At 31.7% G+C, this 22,916-nt stretch overlaps 1 protein-coding gene across 4 annotated transcripts; it reads left to right on the forward strand.

Annotated features, from left to right (window-relative positions):
- Positions 1-3,337: 3,337 nt before the first annotated feature.
- On the forward strand, positions 3,338-22,638 carry LOC143044620 (uncharacterized). Of its 4 annotated transcripts, none has more exons than XM_076216683.1 (5): positions 3,338-3,361; positions 17,138-17,480; positions 18,689-19,146; positions 20,044-20,477; positions 21,828-22,638. In XM_076216683.1, exons 2-5 carry the CDS (start codon positions 17,147-17,149, stop codon positions 22,276-22,278), a joined length of 1,677 nt encoding a protein of 558 aa, XP_076072798.1. In that variant the 5' UTR covers positions 3,338-3,361; positions 17,138-17,146; the 3' UTR covers positions 22,279-22,638. The 4 variants fall into 4 exon arrangements, with proteins under 4 accessions (XP_076072798.1, XP_076072796.1, XP_076072795.1 ...); XM_076216681.1 differs by lacking the exon at positions 3,338-3,361 and adding an exon at positions 8,029-8,114; XM_076216680.1 differs by lacking the exon at positions 3,338-3,361 and adding an exon at positions 8,103-8,223.
- The last annotated feature ends 278 nt before the right edge of the window (positions 22,639-22,916 follow it).

The following is a 22,916-nucleotide window of genomic DNA, read 5'->3' on the forward strand; positions in this document are numbered from 1 at the left end:
AGAGATTGGTCGGTTAATCTATATTGAGTATGCGGCTATATGGGCGATTGGTCTGTTAATTGGGTTGGTTATACTTCTGTTAAGAGTAAAACGCTTAATTTAATGTTAAACTCTATTAAATATACAGATTTTTGGCATGTTATAAGAACCAAATCAAAAAAAGAAAAGTGTCTGACAAAATGATATCTATCATAGAACATTTTGCACTTGTAAAAACATTTCTTAGTCTGTGCAGTTTTCAGTAAAACTAAAAGTCGTCGCGTAAGTATGTAGTATTTATGCTTATACGCATAGCAATTTTTTTAATAAAAGGCGAAACAAACAAATTTAGATATCATTTAAAGGACAAAAAATAGTACTGTGGTTCTAAAAAATAAATTGACATTAGTAAATATTTCATAATTGTAAAATAACGTGAATAATACCACGTTTTGGTGAAAGTTATGGGAATAAAGTCTGTTAATGGGTTGGACAATTAAAATTGTGTCAGTTAAGAGTTATTTAGCCACGACAATAATTTTGCTACCTTTATATTTTCCCCTTGAAAAATTTAAGAATGAGATGTTCCTTAGTAAATAAAAATGACAATACGGTGCCACAGTATCCTAGAAAGAGCATTTTTATTTTGACTTTCTTTGCATTTTATTGAAGGGTGTGTCACTTCATTAAAGCGTGATATGGATTGGCATCTGGAATATGCATGAATGTTTTATTGACGTTTTCAATCAGCCTTAATTTTTGTGTCTGTTCGAAGTAGCACGTTCTCAATTCCGACTGAAAGTGTCTTTCTAATACAACACAGGGTACATATAACGTGTTCTCGTTCACATATGAACATGATATTTGTCACTGGACGTTACACCCTAATTCGTCAGCATCATCCAATTGGTTATTTTCTTCTATTACTTAATCATATGTTGTTTACAAATCACTCTAAAGAAGTAAACGGAAAGGAGCGAATGCAGCTACATTTGGTTATTTTAAGTTTCAATTAATTTTATTCCGTTTAGTTTCTTTCTAAATAAGTGCAGAGGAGAACTACAGTTGTCTATGGTGGCCGGTGAAGCCCATTTCGCCTTTCATATTCTATAGGGCGAAAACTCGAAATCGCGAAGTCGAAAACGATAAGTCGGTTTCGTGTTTTCGCGTTTTCGACTTCGCAATTTCGCGTTTTCGCCATATAGAATATAGAAGGCGAAAACGCTAAAGCGCTAAAACGCAAATTGGCATTAACCTGCCACCATAGTTGTCCGCATGTAAACTTCTAAAATTTGTCACCAATATAAGTACATCGCAATCCGTTACTGTTTTAACAGCCATCGGTGTTTCATGTGTGTATTCTTAAACAAGTATTATTTTTCTCTCGTTTTTAGCAATGTATCACTCTCTACTGTCCTTATATATTATTCTATATTCTGCGTTTCCATCCAGATTCTCGGGTATACCATGAGGGTCAGGATTGGGGGTATTGTTTATTTCTGTATTCTTTAAATTTTCTACATTTTATTTATTTTACTCGTTATTCTTTCTTTATTTTTCATATTTTGTCATCCCAATATATTTTACTTACTGATGTTTAGTTACATTACGACGTTTATCTCTGATTTATATATTGGTTACCAATGAAGTTGACAAATTTGTGTCATTCGTGACAATTAAACAAAATCAACATTATATATGCGATCATTCTTGGATGAAATTGATATTACTTAAATATTACACTTTTTGAAACCATTTTTATCAATTTTCAATTCCATGTGTTGTTTCCGTATATGTTATGTTTCATTGCTCATGTATTGTTTTCGTATATTTTAGCCGCTCGTCTTGAGCCTACTCATTTGATCCGATAACACCCAATATAGCAATAAAATTATACTTTTATTGCCATTCATAACTCTTGACAGACTAATTAACAGACTGGGTTTTATACATCCGACCCATTAACAGACCAGGTTTTAAATAAAGATTGATTTATGTCACCAAAATACAGTTTTTCGTGTAGATTTTTCACACAATGATATCAATATGGTTAATAAACATAATGCCTTTGTTTTTTCGATGTTCAAAATATTGAATGCAAGTAAATTTAACCAATGTGTCATTTTGTGTACATTTTATGTGTGTAAAATGTGTATAAATTTATTGATGAGTAACCCCCCCTTTTCATTTTATAGATCGTACATCGAAGCTAGAAAAATAATAATTACACCACTGAATTCAGTACATTGAATTGTTTTGTTAGACATGAATACTTTTTATGATGAAAATATATTTAGAAAGTTATACAATGAAACATGCTGAACTTTCAATGATTTTCTCGATAACACCTGATTAACAGACTTTAGCCAACCCGATTAACAGACCAACCGCCGATATAGCCGCATTCTCAATATAGATTAACCGACCAATCTCTCGGTTAGCCGAGTGTCGGTCGTGAAATATACCATGTGTCATAGACTTGATTCAATCATTACACGTTCAAGCGATGTCCCCTAAAATTTGAGCAATAAACCTGACCTTGGTGGTTACCTGATGGCAGTGGTACACCTGTAGTTGTCCATCTCTATATAATTAATATAATCAAATAAAATGTGTGGATATAAAAAGTATATGTCATGATATGAAAATTGTATTTCAATGGTGTTTACAAGGTTAAACTGCTCTCAGGCAAAGATACAGTAACCTTTAATAACTTTTTACTGATCTGTTTATATTTTTGAATTAGGATCTTTTGGGTTGTATGTTCTACAACTAAATACCTTTCTAGCGTTTTTCCTTGATCATATAATACATGTAACTGATGAACATTTACCGATAAAAACGTATTGTTAAAGACAGTATTTTGGGTTTCTGAAATATTGTAATGTATTTTTACTGATGGTTGTGAAATTCATTCGCTCGGAGAACCTTTCGCTTATGGTACATTTGTACTATAGATAAAGGCATACATATATATATATATATATATATATATATATAAAAAGCGAAAATGATCAATGGATAAGGCCTAAAAAGGGTTAAAATAATAGAGAACTGAAAAAAAAATATGAGAAAATGGGCAAAACAATAAATAATAAAGAATAATCGGATGTTAAGTATAACAAATAGATTGATTTATTGAATGTTGGTTGCTTAACGTCCTATAACAAGTAGATTATAGTTCACAAACAATAAAACAAAAAGTGTAAAATGGCCTCAATTTAAAGGTACAGAAATGAAGACGCCAAACCAACCCACTCATAAAAATTGATTAATATTACGTAATCGATGCACAAATTACACCTGGGTTGACCTTGTCAGTTATATTTCATGTGATGATAAGTTTTCGACAGTATAAATTTAAGACGAACAGCTTTCGAAGGTATGTTATCTTTAATTAACTTAAAGGCTTGCATTTTTTTTAACGCAAACTAAATTCAGGAACTATTCGTATATGCCCTCTAGTGCTCTTTTAAGTATGACATATAACTTGGGTGAGTTTGGAGATCTTCCTCATTGAAGGTATCATGCATCAGCTCAGTAGTGAGTCCGGTACTGACTTTATTTAACAAACTTTTCTAAAATTGTCCCGTTTATAAATTTTGAATTATTAAGAAACTAAGGTTTCAACTCCCTCAGGCAAAGTTGACTGTTAAAGATGAATTCGGCTATCAATTTAAGGTATTCTTGTCATATAACGGTTTCGGTACTTATACATCTTCGATTTCAAATGTTTGGCTTTGAGCGTTCCTGATGAAGGTACATTTTGTAAATCCAGAAAAGAGCTTCGGACGCATTAAAATAATTAAACCTGATGTTTTCAATTTTTGATATGTTGGCTGGTACATGTATTATTACACTCTCTTACAAAGATGTTTTTGTTCAAACTTTTTTTCAGTTTCATTTTACTTATCATACATGTAACCAGAAATTGTAAACCAAAGTCTTAGACAAGAAGAATGAAAATATTTGTCCTGAAACCATTTTCTTTATTTTTTTGGTAATCAGTTATAAAAAAAATTGAGAAAATCAACAGGACCGATAAAGTGCATGTAGTGCACAAGCACTGCGTAGAAAGAGTGAGCAATTTCAAGTGCATTTTGGTACAAATGTATATTGACTCGTATATTTTTGTTTTATACGCCGGTTTATGGTTGCATGACTATTGATGGGAGTTCCCTTTCGATTTTTGTAAATATTAGATCTTACATTTCCGAGTGTCTTATTCATTCAAAATTGAATTTCCCATTTTTAGGACAATAACTCAAAAGTTCATTGAGAATTTTCATGAAGCTTTAGTGACTGGTTTATATCTGTTAGAATAACCTCCCTTTAGATATTTTTTTTTTATAAATTTCTAATATGATATTAATGAAACATTGAACTATGACATTCAGGAGTTAAAAAACTTTATTTTTCGAAAAAGCGACTAACGTGTCATGCGCTTATGGCGCAACTCTTTATTTCTTATGTTCTTATTGTTATTGAGGATGTTTTCCTTATATATATATATATTGTACTGTCATATACTTGTGAAATTGAAATTGTGATAACGTATTTATTTTAAAAAGTACCTCAGACTGAAACAGATTAGTTACATGTAACTATAATGTTGAAAGTCAAAATAAAAGAAACATTGAAACTTACAGGTCAACATGTTAAAGATATTCTTATTGCTATTGTTGAAACCTTAAGATCACATTGTTCCTAAATTGTTGTGACGTCCAACGTCCAACTTTGGGGACGATAGATATATTACAGAGTACATGTATTTATTTATATAGAAATACGTCTGTGTGAAAAATGAATGAACCGTACATTGTTCAAGGTAATGGAACTTTCGTTTGTGTTACATAGGATAGTCAGTGTCAGGCTCGTACAGCATTTTCTTTTTTTTCGATTTGAACTGTGCTTTTAATTCTATTACTATAAGATATGATGCTGCATCTGCACAATCAACTGGTGTCATGTTATCCTTGGGTCTCTTAGGCAAGTGTCACAAAAATATCTCAGGAGTAAGACATGTTTAACGGCATATGATAGTCCTTAGTGGGTGTCACAATTTTGACAAAGTAAGGACTACAGGAGAGGTGTCTTATAATGGTCTTATGATAATCACAAGTTTGTTTATATAAATAACACTCATTTTTTTATATTAATTTTGTAAATTATCTCATTATTATCTAATTATCTATTCGGATGATAGTGTTCCAATTATAGAGACAAAATGTAACCATAAATCTCAGAACTCTTTATAATAAATACAAACAAACACAGAGTACTTTATTTTTTTAATCTAATTTAAAAGCAAAGTAAATAAAGGATGCACTGTCCCACTGGAAAGTCGCTGCCTATAAATGAACCAAAAAATCATTCTATTTGATATTTATTTTAAATATTATGTTGCAAAATTAATTTGATTTAAAAAAAAAATCTGTTGAAGTATGGTATATTTGTATATTTTGTTGATTGTTGAAGTATGTTTCATTTTAAATACAACAGAATAATTAAAAGAATATAAAATATCATAAAAATTTGCATCAATGAAATAGCTTTTTAACTCTTTTTTTTTCTCAAGTATTGTTGTAATTAAGTGTTTAATTTAAGAAATTTAGTCTATTTTTTTTATTATAAATTTCATATTTCTTTCAACACAATTTTGCGAGTAGCAAGGGTTCTATTTACATTAAATTTATTTTGTTGTCCTTTTAGAAAAAAAAATTACATTTTACTACAACAAAATTTTGCAAACACTTTATTTTTGTTTCTGAATTTTCAGATTAATATTTTAATACTAAAAATATACTGACTGTATTTTACCTTTTATTAATTAATAATTGCTGCAACAACATCTATTGTATTTTGTTTGTAGGCATAGGTTGAATATATTTTTATCAAATGTTGGCAAAGGTTGAAACGTGTCATCCTGGTTTGCCCATTTTTAATGGGCGCACTACATTTGCGTGCATTTGGGGATTAAAATGTTTTACGTTTGCGCGCAGCTTTTGATTACATAAGGCGCATTTATCTTACTTAAAAATAATTGAATAAATTTATAGATAAATAAGAGTTATTGCCTAAGCTTACCTGAGTTTACCTGCCAAATAATGCGCGCAATTGTTATGAGAAGATGCGCGCAAACGTAATGATTTTTGCGCGCAAATGTAATGGTAATGCGCGTAAACGTAATTACATGTAATCTATATGTAAACATAGAGGGAATTGTTGTTTTAACAATTAGTTTATTTCTGAATTATAGTCATATTTTTTACCTTTTATTTTACCTGTAAAATTAAAAAAGAATGTTATATTCTGCTATTAAATCAAGGAAAAAACTTTTCTATATTTTATATATATTTGGCAGGATAATGTATTTTATTAAAAAAAAAATAGGAAAAAATGTGTACTAAAATGAAGAAATATTTCCATTTATCAACAAATATTTTTAATTATTGGTACACTCTGAAAAAAAGGTGAAAAGTAAAATAATGAAACTAAAGATTTAATAGAATAAATCTCATTTGAATATCTTTTAACTTATTCAACTTAATTTTTTTTATGTTCAATACAATACGCAGTTTCAAAATTTAATAAAATATAAAATTATCCAATTAAATTTAACAACTAGAATATAAATGCAACTGTTCAGTATGATTGATCAACAACACCAGTTACAATTTCAACCAGAAACACTACATGTATCTATTGAAAACGAGACAGCAACCAACAATGCAACACAGACAGTATGTCCAGGGGTAACCGTGAAAGGCTGCTTCTTCAACTTCACCTAGTGTATATAGTGAAAGGCACAGAAATATGGACTACAGTCCTATTATAAAGAAAATGAAGACATTACTTAACTGATACGACGAGCCGCAGTACTACTGGTACCTATTGTTCCACCCACCTTGTTGACGATTGGAGAAACTGATATCATATACCCGCTCCAACTTCATTTACAGATTACGTGACAGGGTTTTAGGTTGAAAACTACCGCTTTCTATGGAACCACTATTACACAGAAGGACCCTGAACCATGCACAAATCACCTGGAAGGATGGCACAACAAACATAAGAAGCGACTCAAACACGCCCACCCAAACATCTACGAGACCATTGAGCTACTGAAGAAGACAAAAGCACTAACAGAATGTAACATTATCCAGTATGCAGCAGGAGGAACCCGCCCACCTTAAAGACGACAATACAGAGTAATAGACACCAGATTCATATACAGATACCAACAAGGACCCATCAATGTGGCAGATTACTCTGACGCAACATCCCATCTTCTCCATTTGAACTGAACAATGAAGTGAATTATTGTTAATTGTGACTTTGTAAATATATTAAATGTTTTGTTACTTTTGATGTATATATAAAAGATTGTATTTCTCATCATTTTACATATAGTGCCCTGATTACTTTTTTGTGCTTAATTCATTTCCTTATGCATTAATTAATTTATTTAATAAAGTTTGCAATAAAAGAGAACTCAATGTATAAATATATTTCTATCATGAAATCATTCAGAAACTAATGAACATAAAGATAATTTTATAACTGAATATCATTTTTTAGTTATTTGCTGTATATGTATGTTGAATTAATTGATTGAATTGATATTAAATTACTGAGAAAAAAATATTTGATTGTTTTTTATTATTTTCTATACAAAAAACAACCTGAATATTTTGAAAAAAACTATATACCTAAGTTGGAACAGACTATACAATTGTATGCTCATTAAACCTTTTGTCTTTTTTGTTTTCTTAACTAATTGATAATTTGGTAGAATTAAAAGTGGGCAAACACCGTTTTTAATCTTGACCTTGGTTAACAATTTAAGATTGGTTAATACTATCCAATCTAATTAAAATTAAATTCTTTAATTGCTCCCATTCTAATTGATGCGCGGCATATTAAAACGGGAGCAATTATATATACGACTTAATTTTAATTAGATTGTTTTTCTATCAACTTTTAAAATATTTGTTTCTATAGTAAACATTACAGTAAACAAGTTTCTGCCTGAATCACTTTATTAAAAAATGATGTAGATTTAACCTTCATTTAGCAATTAGTGCGTATCAACAACTCTGTCAGTTTGGTTAACGTCTGATGAACAAGTAAAGGTAGATATATTTTTTGAGACAAAATACATAAACACGGGTGTATCAAGTGGACATCTTATTAAGATCGGCTTCCATTATTATGTATCAAAGCTATCTATCAAAGCTTAAAGTAAGTACATATATACCAGTATTAAAACACATATAGGCTTTACATTATAAGATAACTCATTATTCATAAAAGCGCATATATCACGATGAAACAGAAGCAAAGGTTCAAATACTGCTAAGGGAAGAACAAAATTTTGCGAACGAAAATTAACAGATCGAACACGTTGTTGAGCTAAATTTGAGTCAAATTATATAAAATTTTAATGTATATTATGGTTTAAGCTAGAGTATTACAGACCTACGGGTCATTAGGCAGCAACCATTTGATTTTCTGGGGGGGGGGGGGGGGCTATGGGTTTTTTTTCTGGACAAAACAATCTATTTTTTTCGCGACAAGTCGAAAACATTTTTTTTCTTTCAATTTTACCATTACATATAGTGGCAGCTGAGGGTGAAACAAACAATTTTTTTTTCTCAGAATCAAAAACAAATTATTTTTTTCTCCGAAAACTGGAAACAAACTTTTTTTTCCAAAAAAAACCATAGCCCCCCCCCCCCCCCCCCCCCCCCCCCCAGAAAATCAAATGGTTGCTGCCTTAGATGGAAAAAGTCCGTCACATGTTTAGACGTATATTTCTATATATATATATATATAATATATACAACTCGTCTAAGCATCAGCCAAACAATGTAAGATCTGTAATTTGCTTTCGAAAATAGCCTCGTCGGTCGAGTGGCATATAGCAATCATGGACACAGGACACAGGACAGGGTTATGTTTACGTTCTTAGTCTATTATTTTTTTTATTTAGTACCAGTGGCGGATCCAGAAATTTTCATAAGTGGGGGCCCGTTGACTGCCTAAGAGGGGACACGCTACGGTCATGCTTCAGTGGTTCCCTATATAAGCAACCAATTTTTTTTCCAGAAAAGGGGGGCCGGGCCCCTGACACCCCCCCCCCCTAAATCCGCCTCTGCGAACGATTGTCTCACTCGTGAAGTTCCTTTTCCTTTTTATAATGTATATTATAAGTTGAGTATTCCTACAAGTAAATACATGTAATAGAAGAGATATTTATCATCTTAAATATATATTACAATCACTTTATATATATATATACTTTTGCGTCCTATTTCACTCAATTTAAAGAGATCTTTAAATCACGTTTCAACTTATTGTAAGAAAATTATAAGTGTCAAATCACCTGAATGACTTTAAAATATTTAAAATATTTAAAAACTGGTGAAAAGAGATAATTTCTGTTCTGTATCAGTAGTGATTAATTGTGAGTAACGATATACTTATATGCTATATGGTCCAAGTACACAGGTATTTCGTAGTGTATGTCTTTTAGGCAATAAATTAAAATTTATAAAAATCCCACCTGCGCTTTCTCAATAATATTTTTACAGTGTGCTGTACTACTTTTGGGACAAATTATATCAAAATTATAGAAAACTTCATCGGCTTTAACTCCAAATATGCACAATTTTGTGTTAAGGGGGTCTTAAAATCTTCTGACAGCTTCCGAAGTGCTAATTTTTAACCCTTTTCAGCTGTACCAAATCACTGCTTACATGTTACTTTTTTAAATTCATGACTCAATTTTTTTTACAGTGTCATTTCACCCCTTACTTGCTATTTGAGTCAAAAAACATGGAGAAATAAATTTGGAAGGGGTACAAACAAAAATTTACAAAAAACACACTGTCCACACTAAGGACTATATTCGTACAAAAAAATCAAAGGACGATAACTGTGTACTCGGACCATATGTTTTGTTTGTCTGTTTAATATTGTGTTGCTCGCTCACATGTTTTCTTATATTTGTTGACGATCTACAATTTGATTATCTGTATAACGGCAGTGCTTAAGTATACGTTTGTAATGCTTACAGTGACGTGATTTGTTTTTCTCTTTCCATTTTTATATTTAAAAATAGATGTTTCAGTTCCTTCTTTGTGGTGACAGGAGTTCTTCTTTCGTGGCCTTGTTGGGATGTGTCGATCACTTTTTTGCCGCGTGTTCCTCAACTTAATCCCAATCCCGTATTAAAGAGGAGGGAAGTCATAAAAACCAAATATTGCAAAAGCGCAAATGTCCTATGATAAAGCACAAACGTCCCGTGCCGTTAGAAATATGATCTGGGGCCGTGTCAATGAAAGTATGCTAGGACATGTCCTAAGATAGGTCTTAGGACATTATTTAGGATGGTCTTAGGACGTGTCTGAGACATGTCTTAGGATGTAAAACAAAGCTGTCTTAGGACAGTCCTAACTACGATGGTCTTAGGACCATTCTAACACATTTATTTAATTGAAAATATATGTACAGATTTGTACGACATAGATTGAATTGTATTTTAGAACATATATGTAAAGAGAGGGAGGATGACTCTTACTTATATAGAAAACAATTAACGCAAAATAATTTTTTTTACGGAATACTAATAAATACGTTATAAATGAATTTAATACGAAAACAAAAGTAAATGGTCACAAAACTTTGTGATATTCGTGCTGTAATTTTAGTACATAAACTAGTTTTGTCCTTAGGTCCACTCGATTTCATTACATGTATCGAATCAGGATTAGGTAAAAGAGAAGTAAACTTTTTCCCATATTTGATAATATGTTGCTTATGATGATAGTATTGTTTAGGCTTTAAAAAAGGCATCACGAAATAATTTAATATAATACAATTAAATCTTTAACAAACATTAAACAATATTGTTTTTTATTAATTTTATCTAATGATAGTTTACTATTGTATTAGTAATTTTAGTATTGAGTTTATACCATATTTGTTGGTTTTATTACGTTTTAGGACGATGTGACCTTTAGGACTATCCTAAGACACCTAATTGTATATCCTAACTTTAGGACCAAATTTAGGACATATCTTATTTTAGGAGACTTTCGTTAACCCGACTTAGGACTAAGACGTGTCCTAAGACCATCCTAAGACATGTCTTAGTCCTAGGACAGCTTCGTTGACACGGCCCCTGGGGCCTGTTTATCGAAACTATCCTAAGTTCTTAGGACAGAATTTAGGATAAAGTTAGGACAGACTTACGACACGCCGCAGCATGCACATCGAAGCTATCTTAGGAATATCTTAGCTAGGACGTCCTAACCGATTTCCTAAGTATTGACGGAACAGAAAATACAAATTAAATATGAAAAAGAAAAAATATGATATCACATTTCATCAATAATTATTTTTTAGAAATATATGGCTAATTAGAAACTAATTATTAGCTTTAAATAAAAGGAAATAAATAATCATTGTATAATAATTGTACGTTTAAACTGTATAAAACAGAACAGAAGACAAAAATGATAACTACGTATTATATAAAAAATTAACAAACCAATTGTAAACTAGATATATAATCCGTAAAAATCATGATTTTGCGTGAGTTGAATTCGGAGTGTCACAGTTTTATTCTTTAATAGTTGAAAGGCAAATCTCGTGCATTTTTCATATAAATACCGAGAATTTCAACTATTTTACTACTGCTTACGTGTGAAAATGAAAAAAAGACGAAACTCAAATATATCCTAAAGTTAGGACCATCCTAAGACCATCTTAAGACATCTAAATTGGTGTCCTAAAGTTAGGACAATTCCTGTGATTTTCCTTAGTTGAGACATGTTTGATAAACCCACTTAAGAATAAAATGTGTCCTAAGTTAGTCTTAGGACACGTCCTAATCCTAAGAGAGCTTCGATAAACAGGCCCCTGGTCAACAACTTTAGATGAGAAACTGGGGCCGTGTCAATGAAAGTATCCTAGGACATGTCCTAAGATAGGTCTTATGACATTATTTAGGATGGTTTTAGGACGTGTCTGAGACATGTCTTAGGATGTAAAACAAAGCTGTCTTAGGACTGTCCTAACTACGATGGTCCTAGGACCATCCTAACACATTTATTTAATTGAAAATATATGTAGAGATTTGTATGACGTAGATTGAATTGTATTTTAGAACCTATATGTAAAGAGAAGGAGGATGACTCTAATATAGAAAAACAATTAACGCAAAATAAAAGTTAAAGTTTTTACGGAATACTAATAAATACGTTTTAAATATGATAAAAGATATAAATGAATTTAATACGAAAACAAAAGTAAATGGTCACAAAACTTTGTGATATTCGTGCTGCAATTTTAGTACATAAACTAGTTTTGTCCTTGGGTCCACTCGATTTCATTACATGTATCGAATCAGGATTAGGTAAAAAAGAAGTAATCTTTTCCCCATATTTGAATTATTTAAAATATGTTGCTTATGATGGTAGTATTGTTTAGGCTTCAAAAAAGGCAGCACGAAATAATTTAATATAATACAATTAAATATTTAACAAACATTAAACAATATTTTTTTTTATTAATTTTATCTAATGATAGTTTAATATTGTATTAGTATTTTTAGTATTGAGTTTATGCCATATTTGTTGTTTTTATTACGTTTTAGGACGATGTAACCTTTAGGACTATCCTAAGACACCTAATTGTATATCCTAACTTTAGGACCAAATTTAGGACATATCTTATTTTAGGAGACTTTCGTTAACCCGACTTAGGACCAAGACGTGTCCTAAGACCATCCTAAGACATGTCTTAGTCCTAGGATAGCTTCGTTGACACGGCCCCTGTTTGCCTTTATATTTTTTGTTACAAGTAGTGCTCATGAAAACATCCCCTCGTAAAGAACGGACTACTAGTACCAAATAGAAGCCTCATGATTAACGTATTTACGTTGTTAATGAATTTTGAATAATACTACGAAGGAATATTTCAACGTTACTAGAATGATCGAAAATGTGAGGAGAAATATCTCAGGATTTATATCAAACGAGTATCCGAGTTCTAAAATTGTACTCGAGTACTAGGCCTTCCGAGCGAGTAACCGAGTACTAGAGTGCTTGTTGCCATCCCAACTTTATATGTATAACTAATAAAAATAAAGGACAAATTACATCATTTTAGGCCCAGGAAAAAAAGGTTTTCCATATAATCAATTAACATTACCAAATAATTAAAAAATCCTGTTCGAATCCGATACCAATAGTAATGTCACCTGTCACTGTCTCTGTCAGGTTCAACGATTGATTTGAGATATTTCTATCAACACGGGTCATAATCACACTAGTCTTATATATATATATATAATAAAAGTCTTTGGAGTTTGATATCATTTACATTCAACTTTTTTATCGGATATTTTTTTTTACTATCAATGTTCAAACTCCAATAACCAAGCAAGAACTCTGTCATTATACAGAGATTGACACTACTAAATTCCAATCAATGACCAAAACATAATATGTTTACAACTAGTATCCGATATTTTTTAGAAAACCTGAGGTCGGGTTCAAACTAAAACATTTGAAAGCAGAAAAAAATCTTTATAACCAGCAAGACTTCAATGACAATACTAATACTATATACAAATCTAGACTGAACATAACGAATAAGAACTTGATATCAGTCAGGAACCTGCGGTGGCGTGGCTGTGTTCTATTATAGTGTAATTTAAAAGCCATTTTCTTTAAATCTTATAAAATCCTTTCTACAATTGTTTCTTAGTTTTTGAAAGAAAAGGTGCTAATGTAAATGTATGAAAGCTATAGACTGAGAGAATCATTCCTCGTTTGAAAATTTCTATTGATTACATATTAGGGGGGGCAGGACCTTTATCGGGACATCGGGATCGGGTGTTTTTAAGCTGGGGATTTCGAGATTGACCCTTTCGGGAGCCGGGATTTCTTTTTTCGAATACCGGGATGTCAGGATAAGGATTATTAGATATACAAAACTACTGTATTTTGCACTAAACATATGATATGGGTCGTGGGCTGATACCATGGACCATATGAAAAATGACATGTAATAATCTATTTATCACATATTTTTAAGCAAGAGAAAAACAAATAGCTTACACCAAATTATGTTTGATATTTCTTCAGAAATCAAAAAGATATTTTACGAAAAAAAAAAAAAATGTTTTTAAGCTGGGGATTTAGAGATTGGCCCTTTCGGGATCCGGGATTTCTTTTTTCGAATACCGGGATGTCAGGATAAGGATTATTAGATATACAAAACTACTGTATTTTGCACTAAACATATGATAAATCTAAAAAAAAAAAAAAGCAGGATACGGACCTATCACTTTTTAAGTTCCTTTTAATATTTGTTAACTATGAATTTATAAACGTCTATATCAACTATAAATCTTGTTATTTTTAAACAGAGGAGCGAACAACCTCAAGAAACAACGACACCAATTTCCGAAGTATCAGGAAACAGATTAATTATTATTGATGATGGCTATATATACGAACATGTTACTCATATAATTTCACAAACTTTCTTTTTTATTCATTTTATAAAACTGAATATATAATTTGATTTTTCAATAGTAAGTATATTTTATATTCTTAACTGTATATATATTTTAAATGTCACTGTGTATATGTAAATACTAAATAAAATAACAATAATATATGTAAATACTAAATCAGATAACACAAAAAATATATGTAAATACTAAATCAAATAACAATTTATTCTTAAGAGCGCCATGGGACGATAGAGATGCAGGTTTTGACAAATATATAATGAGTTAATGTCTATTTGATTGAATAATAAGGGAGCTACCATTTGATTTTTATGGGGGGCTAGGATGAAAAATTTTGTCCTACATTTTTTTTTAGCTGTAATCTCTGTCCTGCCTTTTTATTTTTCACTCTGTTCGGTCCTGCCTTTTTTTTTTTTAGTTTATCCTGACTTTTTTTTACCTACATTGTCGTCCTGACTTTTTTTTTATACAAGTGTCTCATCCTGCCTTTTTTTTTTACTCAAAACTCCTGTCCTGCCTATTTTTTTCAAATTTCATCCTAGCCCCCCCATAAAAATCAAATGGTAGCTCCCTAAACATAAAATCCAATTCAGAGAGACGATATTTATAGATTATTACATGGCATTTTCCATATGACCCTGGTATCAGCCCTAGACTCCCATATCAAGCCAGAGGGCTTTAGCCCTAGAGTCCCATATCAAGCCAGAGGGCTTTAGTCCGAGGGCTTGATATGGGTCGTGGGCTGATACCATGGACCATATGAAAAATGACATGTAATAATTTATTTATCACATATTTTTAAGCAAGAGAAAACAAATAGCTTACACCAAATTATGTTTGATATTTCTTCAAAAATCAAAAAGATATTTAACGAAAAAAAATAAAAAATGTATCACTGTGAGTTAAAAAAAGTTCGTATCACAGTAGGTAAACAACGTTTTGTGAAAAGTTTCAAAAATAATTAACAATAAATATATTAATTCTAAGAATTGCAAATATTAAACAACTTTAAAGTGTTACATTACAAATGTTAAAAAATGCTTAAGAAGAATCCTATATCGCTACTCATTCCAGTGTGGCTTCATATATTTTCTAAACTCTTTATGAAGTCAAAATTTTACGAACACTTTTGTGATTTTCACTGTTGATTTCTACTTTTTTCTTCTACAGCAGATTCGTAACATTCTCAATTTCTTTTCATTGTGTTCAACTTGTTTACAAATAGTCTTTGATTGACAGGTTACCGGAAGTTAAACTCGGGGGCTTGATATGGATTCGAGGGCTGATATCGATATCGGCCCCGAGGGCTGATAACCAACCTTCAAGTTGACTTCCGGCTATTATTGGCCATGCAAAAACGTACATATGATATCAGTACAAAATATGTGATAATAATTTGATACATCAGATTATCAATTTGATACATAGAGAATAATACATGGAAAATCCGTATCATGAGCCGTATCATCCCGAGAAACCAATATCAGCCCAAGGGCCTTAAGGCCAGAGGATCCTGACTTTGGACAAGCGCAAAAATGCAGCGGGGTTAAACATGTTTATGAGATCTCAACCCTCCCCCTATGCATTTTTGCGCCTGTCCAAAGTCAGGAGCCTCTGGTATTTGTGAGTCTTGAATTATTTTTAATTTTAGTTTCTTATGTATAATTTGGAGTTTAGTATGGCGTTCATTATCACTGAACTAGTATATATATTATTTAGGGGCCAGCTGAAGGACACCTCCGGGTGCGGAAATTTCTCGCTACATTGAAGACCTATTGGTGACCTTATGGTCGGGTTGTTGTCTCTTTGACACATTCCCCATTTCCTTTCTCAATTTTATATCCTTGTTTTTACAAATAATAATAAATGTGTATCAATAATCAAATTGTCTTGGTTATACCAGATCTCATTTAAATCTAAGTTAAATAACGATTGTTGTAGTTGATAAATCCAACTGCTTCTAATATTACAGAAATTATACAGTTATTCCTTGTAGCAGTTTTAAGAATACAGTTGCTTCTGGATAATAATTTTAACAAGTACTTCACTATTTTGTACATTCTAAAATATATCAGAGGATATCTACACAATTCAAAATAAACCATAACACTTGTTGTGCACTGTTTGACACCTAAAATGTTTATGCAAAAAACAAGTTGTATTTTTTCAATACTTTGAGCTTTATAGAAGCCTCATAGTTTACAACATTAACATAAAATACTACTAATGTAAGCATCAAATAAATTCAAATATGTAAAAACAGCACGACTCCGGGTGCGGGAATTTCTCGCTACATTGAAGACCTGTTCGTGACCTTCTGCTGTTGTTTTTTCTATGGTCGGATTGTTGTCTCTTTGGCACATTCCCCATTTCCATTCTCAATTTTAAATACAATGACAAAACCTTCGACTTTAAACCAAATACAGTTTTTCTACTTTGCTAAGCTAAATGTGTTTGAGCTCTAGCAAATTTACTGTTAAAATGTTTTTCAATTATTGGGTCTGAGACTTTCCTGATGAAGGTAAACACAGAAAAGTGACTTCAAAATTGTTATTTTCGTGTTTAGTTAAACAACTTTTAGTGACCATGCACCATCAATATTTTCAGATAAAGAAAATGGCACGTGAAGCATGCAATAGTCAGTTTAAAAACTTGGCCAAAGTCTATGAACAAGATGTGGCCGAAAGTATAAAGAAATACGAAGTACTGAAAGATTTAGATTTGTTTGTCCTAGACAACTCAATAAGAGAGAGCACAGTAGGCCAGCTTAGAGGTCACACCATTGAAAACAAGTGGAAAGTTTATGACGAAGTTAAAAAATGTGGATTTAAGCATACAATAGTTGCCTCCTTCAACCACAGCACTCGTGTAGATGATGTCTTTATCAAACAACTCATTGACAAAGGAGAGGATCGTACAGGCCTTTGGGCTTTCTCAGAAATAACTGAAGGTCAGTTACTTATGATAACATTAGATGTATGTTTCATTGTAATACGTTATTCTGACTGGCTAAGTGCACATCACATGTTATTCCTTAAGCAATTGCATGACTCAATAAAACTTATCATTTATTATTACACGAGGTCCCAAAATAAGTGCACAGGCAAATTAAATTTTACAAAATCGTGTTTTCATGATCCTAGCTAAAAAATGCAATTATAAGTATTGAATGCTTCTTTTTGCAACTTCATAAGTTTGTAAAAGCGTTGACCGTGCGCATATTTTTAGAATAAAGCGCTTTCGCGCTTCATACGAACTGTACTTCGGTCAACGCTTTTACACCCAAATGAAGTTACAAAAAGAAGCATTCAATTCTTAAATAAAGTCATTGTTCTGAATATGTATTTAAAAAAAAATAAAGTTTAACAACCACCAGGCATTCAATGTAAAATACGAAAAGAGATATCACGTAGCAATTAAAAAAAAAACATAAGTCAATGGATAAAAAAGACGGACAGAGAGACCATGCTCAGAAATATTTATTACAAGAAAAACACCTGTCCTTAGTCAGGAATCTGATGTACAGTATTTATCGTCTGTTTAATTTATGTAGTTTATATGTGTTTCTCGTTTCTCGTTTCTATATAGTTTGGACCGTTGTTTTTCCCGTTTGAATGGTTTTACATTAGTAATTTGTGCGGCCCTTTATAGTTTGCTGTTCGGTGTGAGCCAAAGCTCCGTGTTGGAGACCGTACCTGGACCTATGATGGATTACTTTAATTTATAAATTGTTATTTGGATGGAGAGTTGTCTCATTGACACTCATGTCACATCTTCCTATATCTAAAGACAACCCACACAATACGAGATGAACTCAGTGCCACAGAAAGATCAGTAGCTTTGTCTATAAGTCTCGTAAACCCTAACTTAAAATTTTTTGGTAAACATTTTTTTAAATTGTTCTTGAGCCAGTTTGACAAAGTGAACATCTATTATATATTTATCACTGTCACTTTATTCAAAAGTCAGATCAAGTAACAAGGTCAAAATCAGGAACATGCTGATTCAATTATAACATCTTTATGACTATTTTGGCTTTATAACTATTTTGATTTGAGCGTCACTGATGAGTCGTATGTAGAAGAAACGCGCGTCTGACGTATTAAATTATAATCCCGGTACCTTTGAAAACTATGACATTGTTTATGCCTTTTTCAGCAATAAAGAAGAAAGTTCCTGACACTGAAAGCATTCCTGTAGGTCTAAGGAAAATGAAAGAAGCTGGTCTGTATAACGTTATCTTCGAAATCGATCTTGGAGATTCTACGTATGATTTTGACAGATTCACAATAAAAGAGATGTGCGCATTGCTTAAAAAATGGGTAGACTGGGTTTTTAAAAATTTGAGTACAGAGGCAAAAGTATTCGTAAGTTTCAGAGACCTCCCAGATGCTATGCCAACTGATTCCGAAAGAGTTTTTGAAGTAACTGATTTCCTATGTAAACTACCATTGTTTGGTCTGATGTTTGAGGAACCAAGAGGGCAATCACTTCCAGAGGAATGTGGCGCATGGGCAAAACATATAAGAAAGGTCATGAATGCCAATAATTTCAAAGGTCATCTCTTGGTGCATGTTCACGAGAAATTTGGTTACTGTAATGCTGTAGCTTTGCAGGTATGCCATTACAATAAAAGTTATATGTCTTTAATTATCATAATTTATATCTCACTGATTAGTTGTTTAAAAATCATCCAAACCTGATCTCGGTGATAAAGTGGTAAACAAATGCCTTTTGACCAAATCATCTTAAATTTGTTGCCTTTTTACAAAAAGAAAGTAGAGCAAGAGAATTAAATTGTAGTGCAAAATGTCGTTCAAAACACTTTTAAAACAGCCGTTAAATAATATGAAAAGGTTTTTTTTTTTATTTTGATGTATTGTTATTCAAATGCAAAAAAAATAAGAGAGGCGAAAGAGGCATTAAAACTCACAAGTCGAAATAATATAACAACGCCATGGCTTCAAACATTATTCACCCTTATTATTATTTAACATGTAGGCTAAATTGATTTGAGGATTATATGCCCATGTGTTGTTTCACTGCGTAACATAGGAAAATCATTATTAGCACTGATTGGCAGTTCTAATAATGATTTTCCTAAGTATATAAATAAAGAGATTAATATAAAAAAAAGCATAAACATGACATTTATCAGATCTTAAGGAACTTCCGGGAACAATAAACGCTACCCAAAATATTTATGGACGAACAAGTGAGTAATATATATATTCAAAGAGTTATCATGGAACTAATTGTTATTAAGATAGTGCGTTTTCTGTTAAATTCTTGTTTTAGGTTTATACAAAATCATGTTTTTCATGAAATGAAGTTTCTTTAAGTTATGTATGAAGGCAATGTATACAACAAGAGATGTCTATTTTTTTTTTAAATTACTGTTTTTGAAAATTTTAGACTTTAAAAATTTCATATTAAACAGCCTTGGAAAAATAGTCATCGATATTAGGTTATTATATTTGTAAACAAAATTGAGTGTTTTATTCCATATTTAGGTACTTATGGATGGAGCAGATGGAATTTGGGCTAGTGTAATAAAAGAAGGCGCTGCCATGGGAAATGCGCCATCTATAGTTACAATACTTAATATGATTAGAATGGGAAACAAAAGAGTGCTGAAAAAGTTTAATTGCACATACCTGAGAAAAGCAGCAATTAACATGACCAGAATCACCACTGGAGTTGATCCCCACATCAAACAGCCTGTTTATGGTGCACGTGCTCTCGACTTCGTTTTTGATTTAAATGCTGAAGAATTTGATTTTGCCGAATTTTTCGAGGAACAAGCTCCTATTCGAATAACCACTCTTTCATCAGCGAAAATGGTCCAAACTAAGTTAGTCAATTATTTTGGCGAGAACGAAGACTTTACTATAGAGCGAGCCAATCTTATGAAGGAAGTCATGCTAGAAGATTTACGAGCGAACAGGTTTGTTTACATTTTCTATGAAGTATACAACACAGGTTGAAAGCAACTACTTCAAAAGTAAGTGCAAATGTGTTTGATACTGAAGATACATTTATCTCATCCGACAGACGATGTTGTTTTTTCTTAGGCCGCATTTCTTTCTAACCAACTTTTTGTAAATGTTGTGTCGCGTTTGTTGTTGTTTTCTAAACGCTACAAAAGTAGAAACAAATACATCGTTTAATAAGTCTTTACAGACCCTGTTTGAACTTTCAATAATGCATGCACATGTTGTTGGTAAACAGACTTTTTACAAACGTAGAAACAAATACTTCGTTTAATCAGGTTGAAGTAAGAAACAAATTTAGCGTTTGTACTAACAATCGACAGACGACAAAGTGCAGACGCACTTTTATGGTTTGCATAGTTTGTCAAAGTTTATGTAAAATTTGCAAACGTATGTTTGAAAGAAATGATCAAAACATGTGCGCGCTTAGCCGTTTGCATCGTTTGTGTTAGAAAAAAATGCACCCTTAGTATCATACATTCATTTCATATCTAGACTTGAAAATCTAGTGCTTGAAATTGTAACATGTTAAATTACTATGTGGAATGTACAGTAAAGTTGTGACCTGAAAGGTCTTTAGATTTTGTATGTGTATATTTTTTTCCAATTTTATTTATCAATTTGCAGCAAAGAGTTTGATTTTTTTTATTTTAGTTTCACAAGCTTGATTTAAATGCATAAAATCATCTCGATGAACAATGAATGTAACATATCGTGTTTTTATAAATAAAAATAGGGAGATGCGATATGATTGCCAATGTGTTAACTACCCATCAAATGTTAAATTCTAATAACACAATTTAAATTAAGAAAATATTTTCTTTAAAATTTACGATTAGTCGATTACTGTTTATAAATAATTTTTAATCAATATCTTCACCGGCATTGTTTTACTTATATTTCATGAAAAGGAGGGATTTTTCTATAATTCTCTTTTTCATCCCTTTATCCGCTATAGAGTCTTTGTAAAAGCTTTGTTTTGAAAACCTATTGGTTTAAATTTGAAACCCTTTTCCTTGTTTTCTTTTCATTGCACAATTGTAATCGACTTCACCATAGTTATAATTTTATGTACAATTTTATCAAAGCAAATAAATCCCAGAAATATAACCACTTTAATTAAAAAAGTTAAATAAATTAAAATTACGTTCGAAATGAAAAGTTACACGGTATAAATAAACCGCGAACACTGCTTCTGGACACCACCGAAAAAGACAAATTAATGTTCGGGATAGTCCTTTTTTTATATTTCATTTTTTTTTTCTATTTTCACAAGTACACTGACATGTTTTTATAATATTTAGGAAAGAAGAGTATATGAGTAAATGTGGGTTAGCTGTTTTGTTCGACCGAGCTGGGGGAAAACTCACAGATGAAATAAGAGACGAAATCGCCAACGATCCAATGAAGACACCACATGGACAAAACCTACTTGAGGAAATCCGTGAAAGATGGGACGAATGGGACCTGAAAGATAAAGTTCAAGGTGATAACCTCCTGGATTTCGACTCCTTCTACAATGGTTTCATGGCCCCTTATTTTGCCTGTTACAGATGTAACGATACTAAAAAAGCGTTGCAGGCCCTCGATATGGATAGCGACAACTCCGTTGATTGGTCGGAATTCTGCGTCTTTTTGAAATGGGCAATGAAGCAATATCCTAAAACAATTCTTACTGCAGATGATTTACTCGAAGTGGCTTTCCGAAAAGGGTTAATTCCTTGTATGAGAGATGAAATGGTTGGCAAAAAGTAAAAACGAAAACAATATTATATCTTTAAACCAACAGCAACTTATATTTGTAATAAACCGCGTATATATCCATACAATGCATCTGCTTTCAACTGCTAATAGTATATTGATGTCTATTATGTGTACACAAATGTGATTATTTTAACAATGTAGAGATATAACATGCATCTGTTTATGGTGAGAAAACTGTTTGTTATTTAAAGAATATATCAGAAAAATATATGCAAAAAGTGAATTTGACATCCTAAATAAACAAATTAATGTAACCAATTGTTCGCATGGAGACATTTCTGCAATAGTTTTATTGTATTTAGATTTGCATATTTAATATATTACCTTAATTTTGAATAAAGATGATGTGTATTTCGTTTGTTCTGCCAATACGGTATTGAATTTCAAAAAATGAAACAAAGTAAAGGTTTTTTGTTGCACATCAGTACGTGTTTCTGTTAGTTCTTTGCTATAGTTGGTGTGTTTACCTTGATGTTTTAGTTTGTAACCCGGATTTATTTTATCTCAATCGATTTATGACTGTCGAACAGCGGTATACTACTGTTGCATTTTTTTAACGAGCTTGTTACATATGTACTCGTACAGATGTCACTTGTTTAGACGTACTTATATTTTTTTGTGAGACTGAA

This window comes from Mytilus galloprovincialis, chromosome 9, assembly GCF_965363235.1.
Source record: "Mytilus galloprovincialis chromosome 9, xbMytGall1.hap1.1, whole genome shotgun sequence".
NCBI classification, from domain to species: domain Eukaryota; kingdom Metazoa; phylum Mollusca; class Bivalvia; order Mytilida; family Mytilidae; genus Mytilus; species Mytilus galloprovincialis.

Coding starts and splice junctions, on each gene's coding strand:
- LOC143044620 (XM_076216680.1), top strand. CDS start 8,194: ATGTATCAAAGCTATCTATCAAAGCTTAAA. Junction 17,481..18,688: donor TTTCTCAGAAATAACTGAAG/GTCAGTTACTTA, acceptor TGCCTTTTTCAG/CAATAAAGAAGAAAGTTCCT. Junction 19,147..20,043: donor GTAATGCTGTAGCTTTGCAG/GTATGCCATTAC, acceptor TTCCATATTTAG/GTACTTATGGATGGAGCAGA.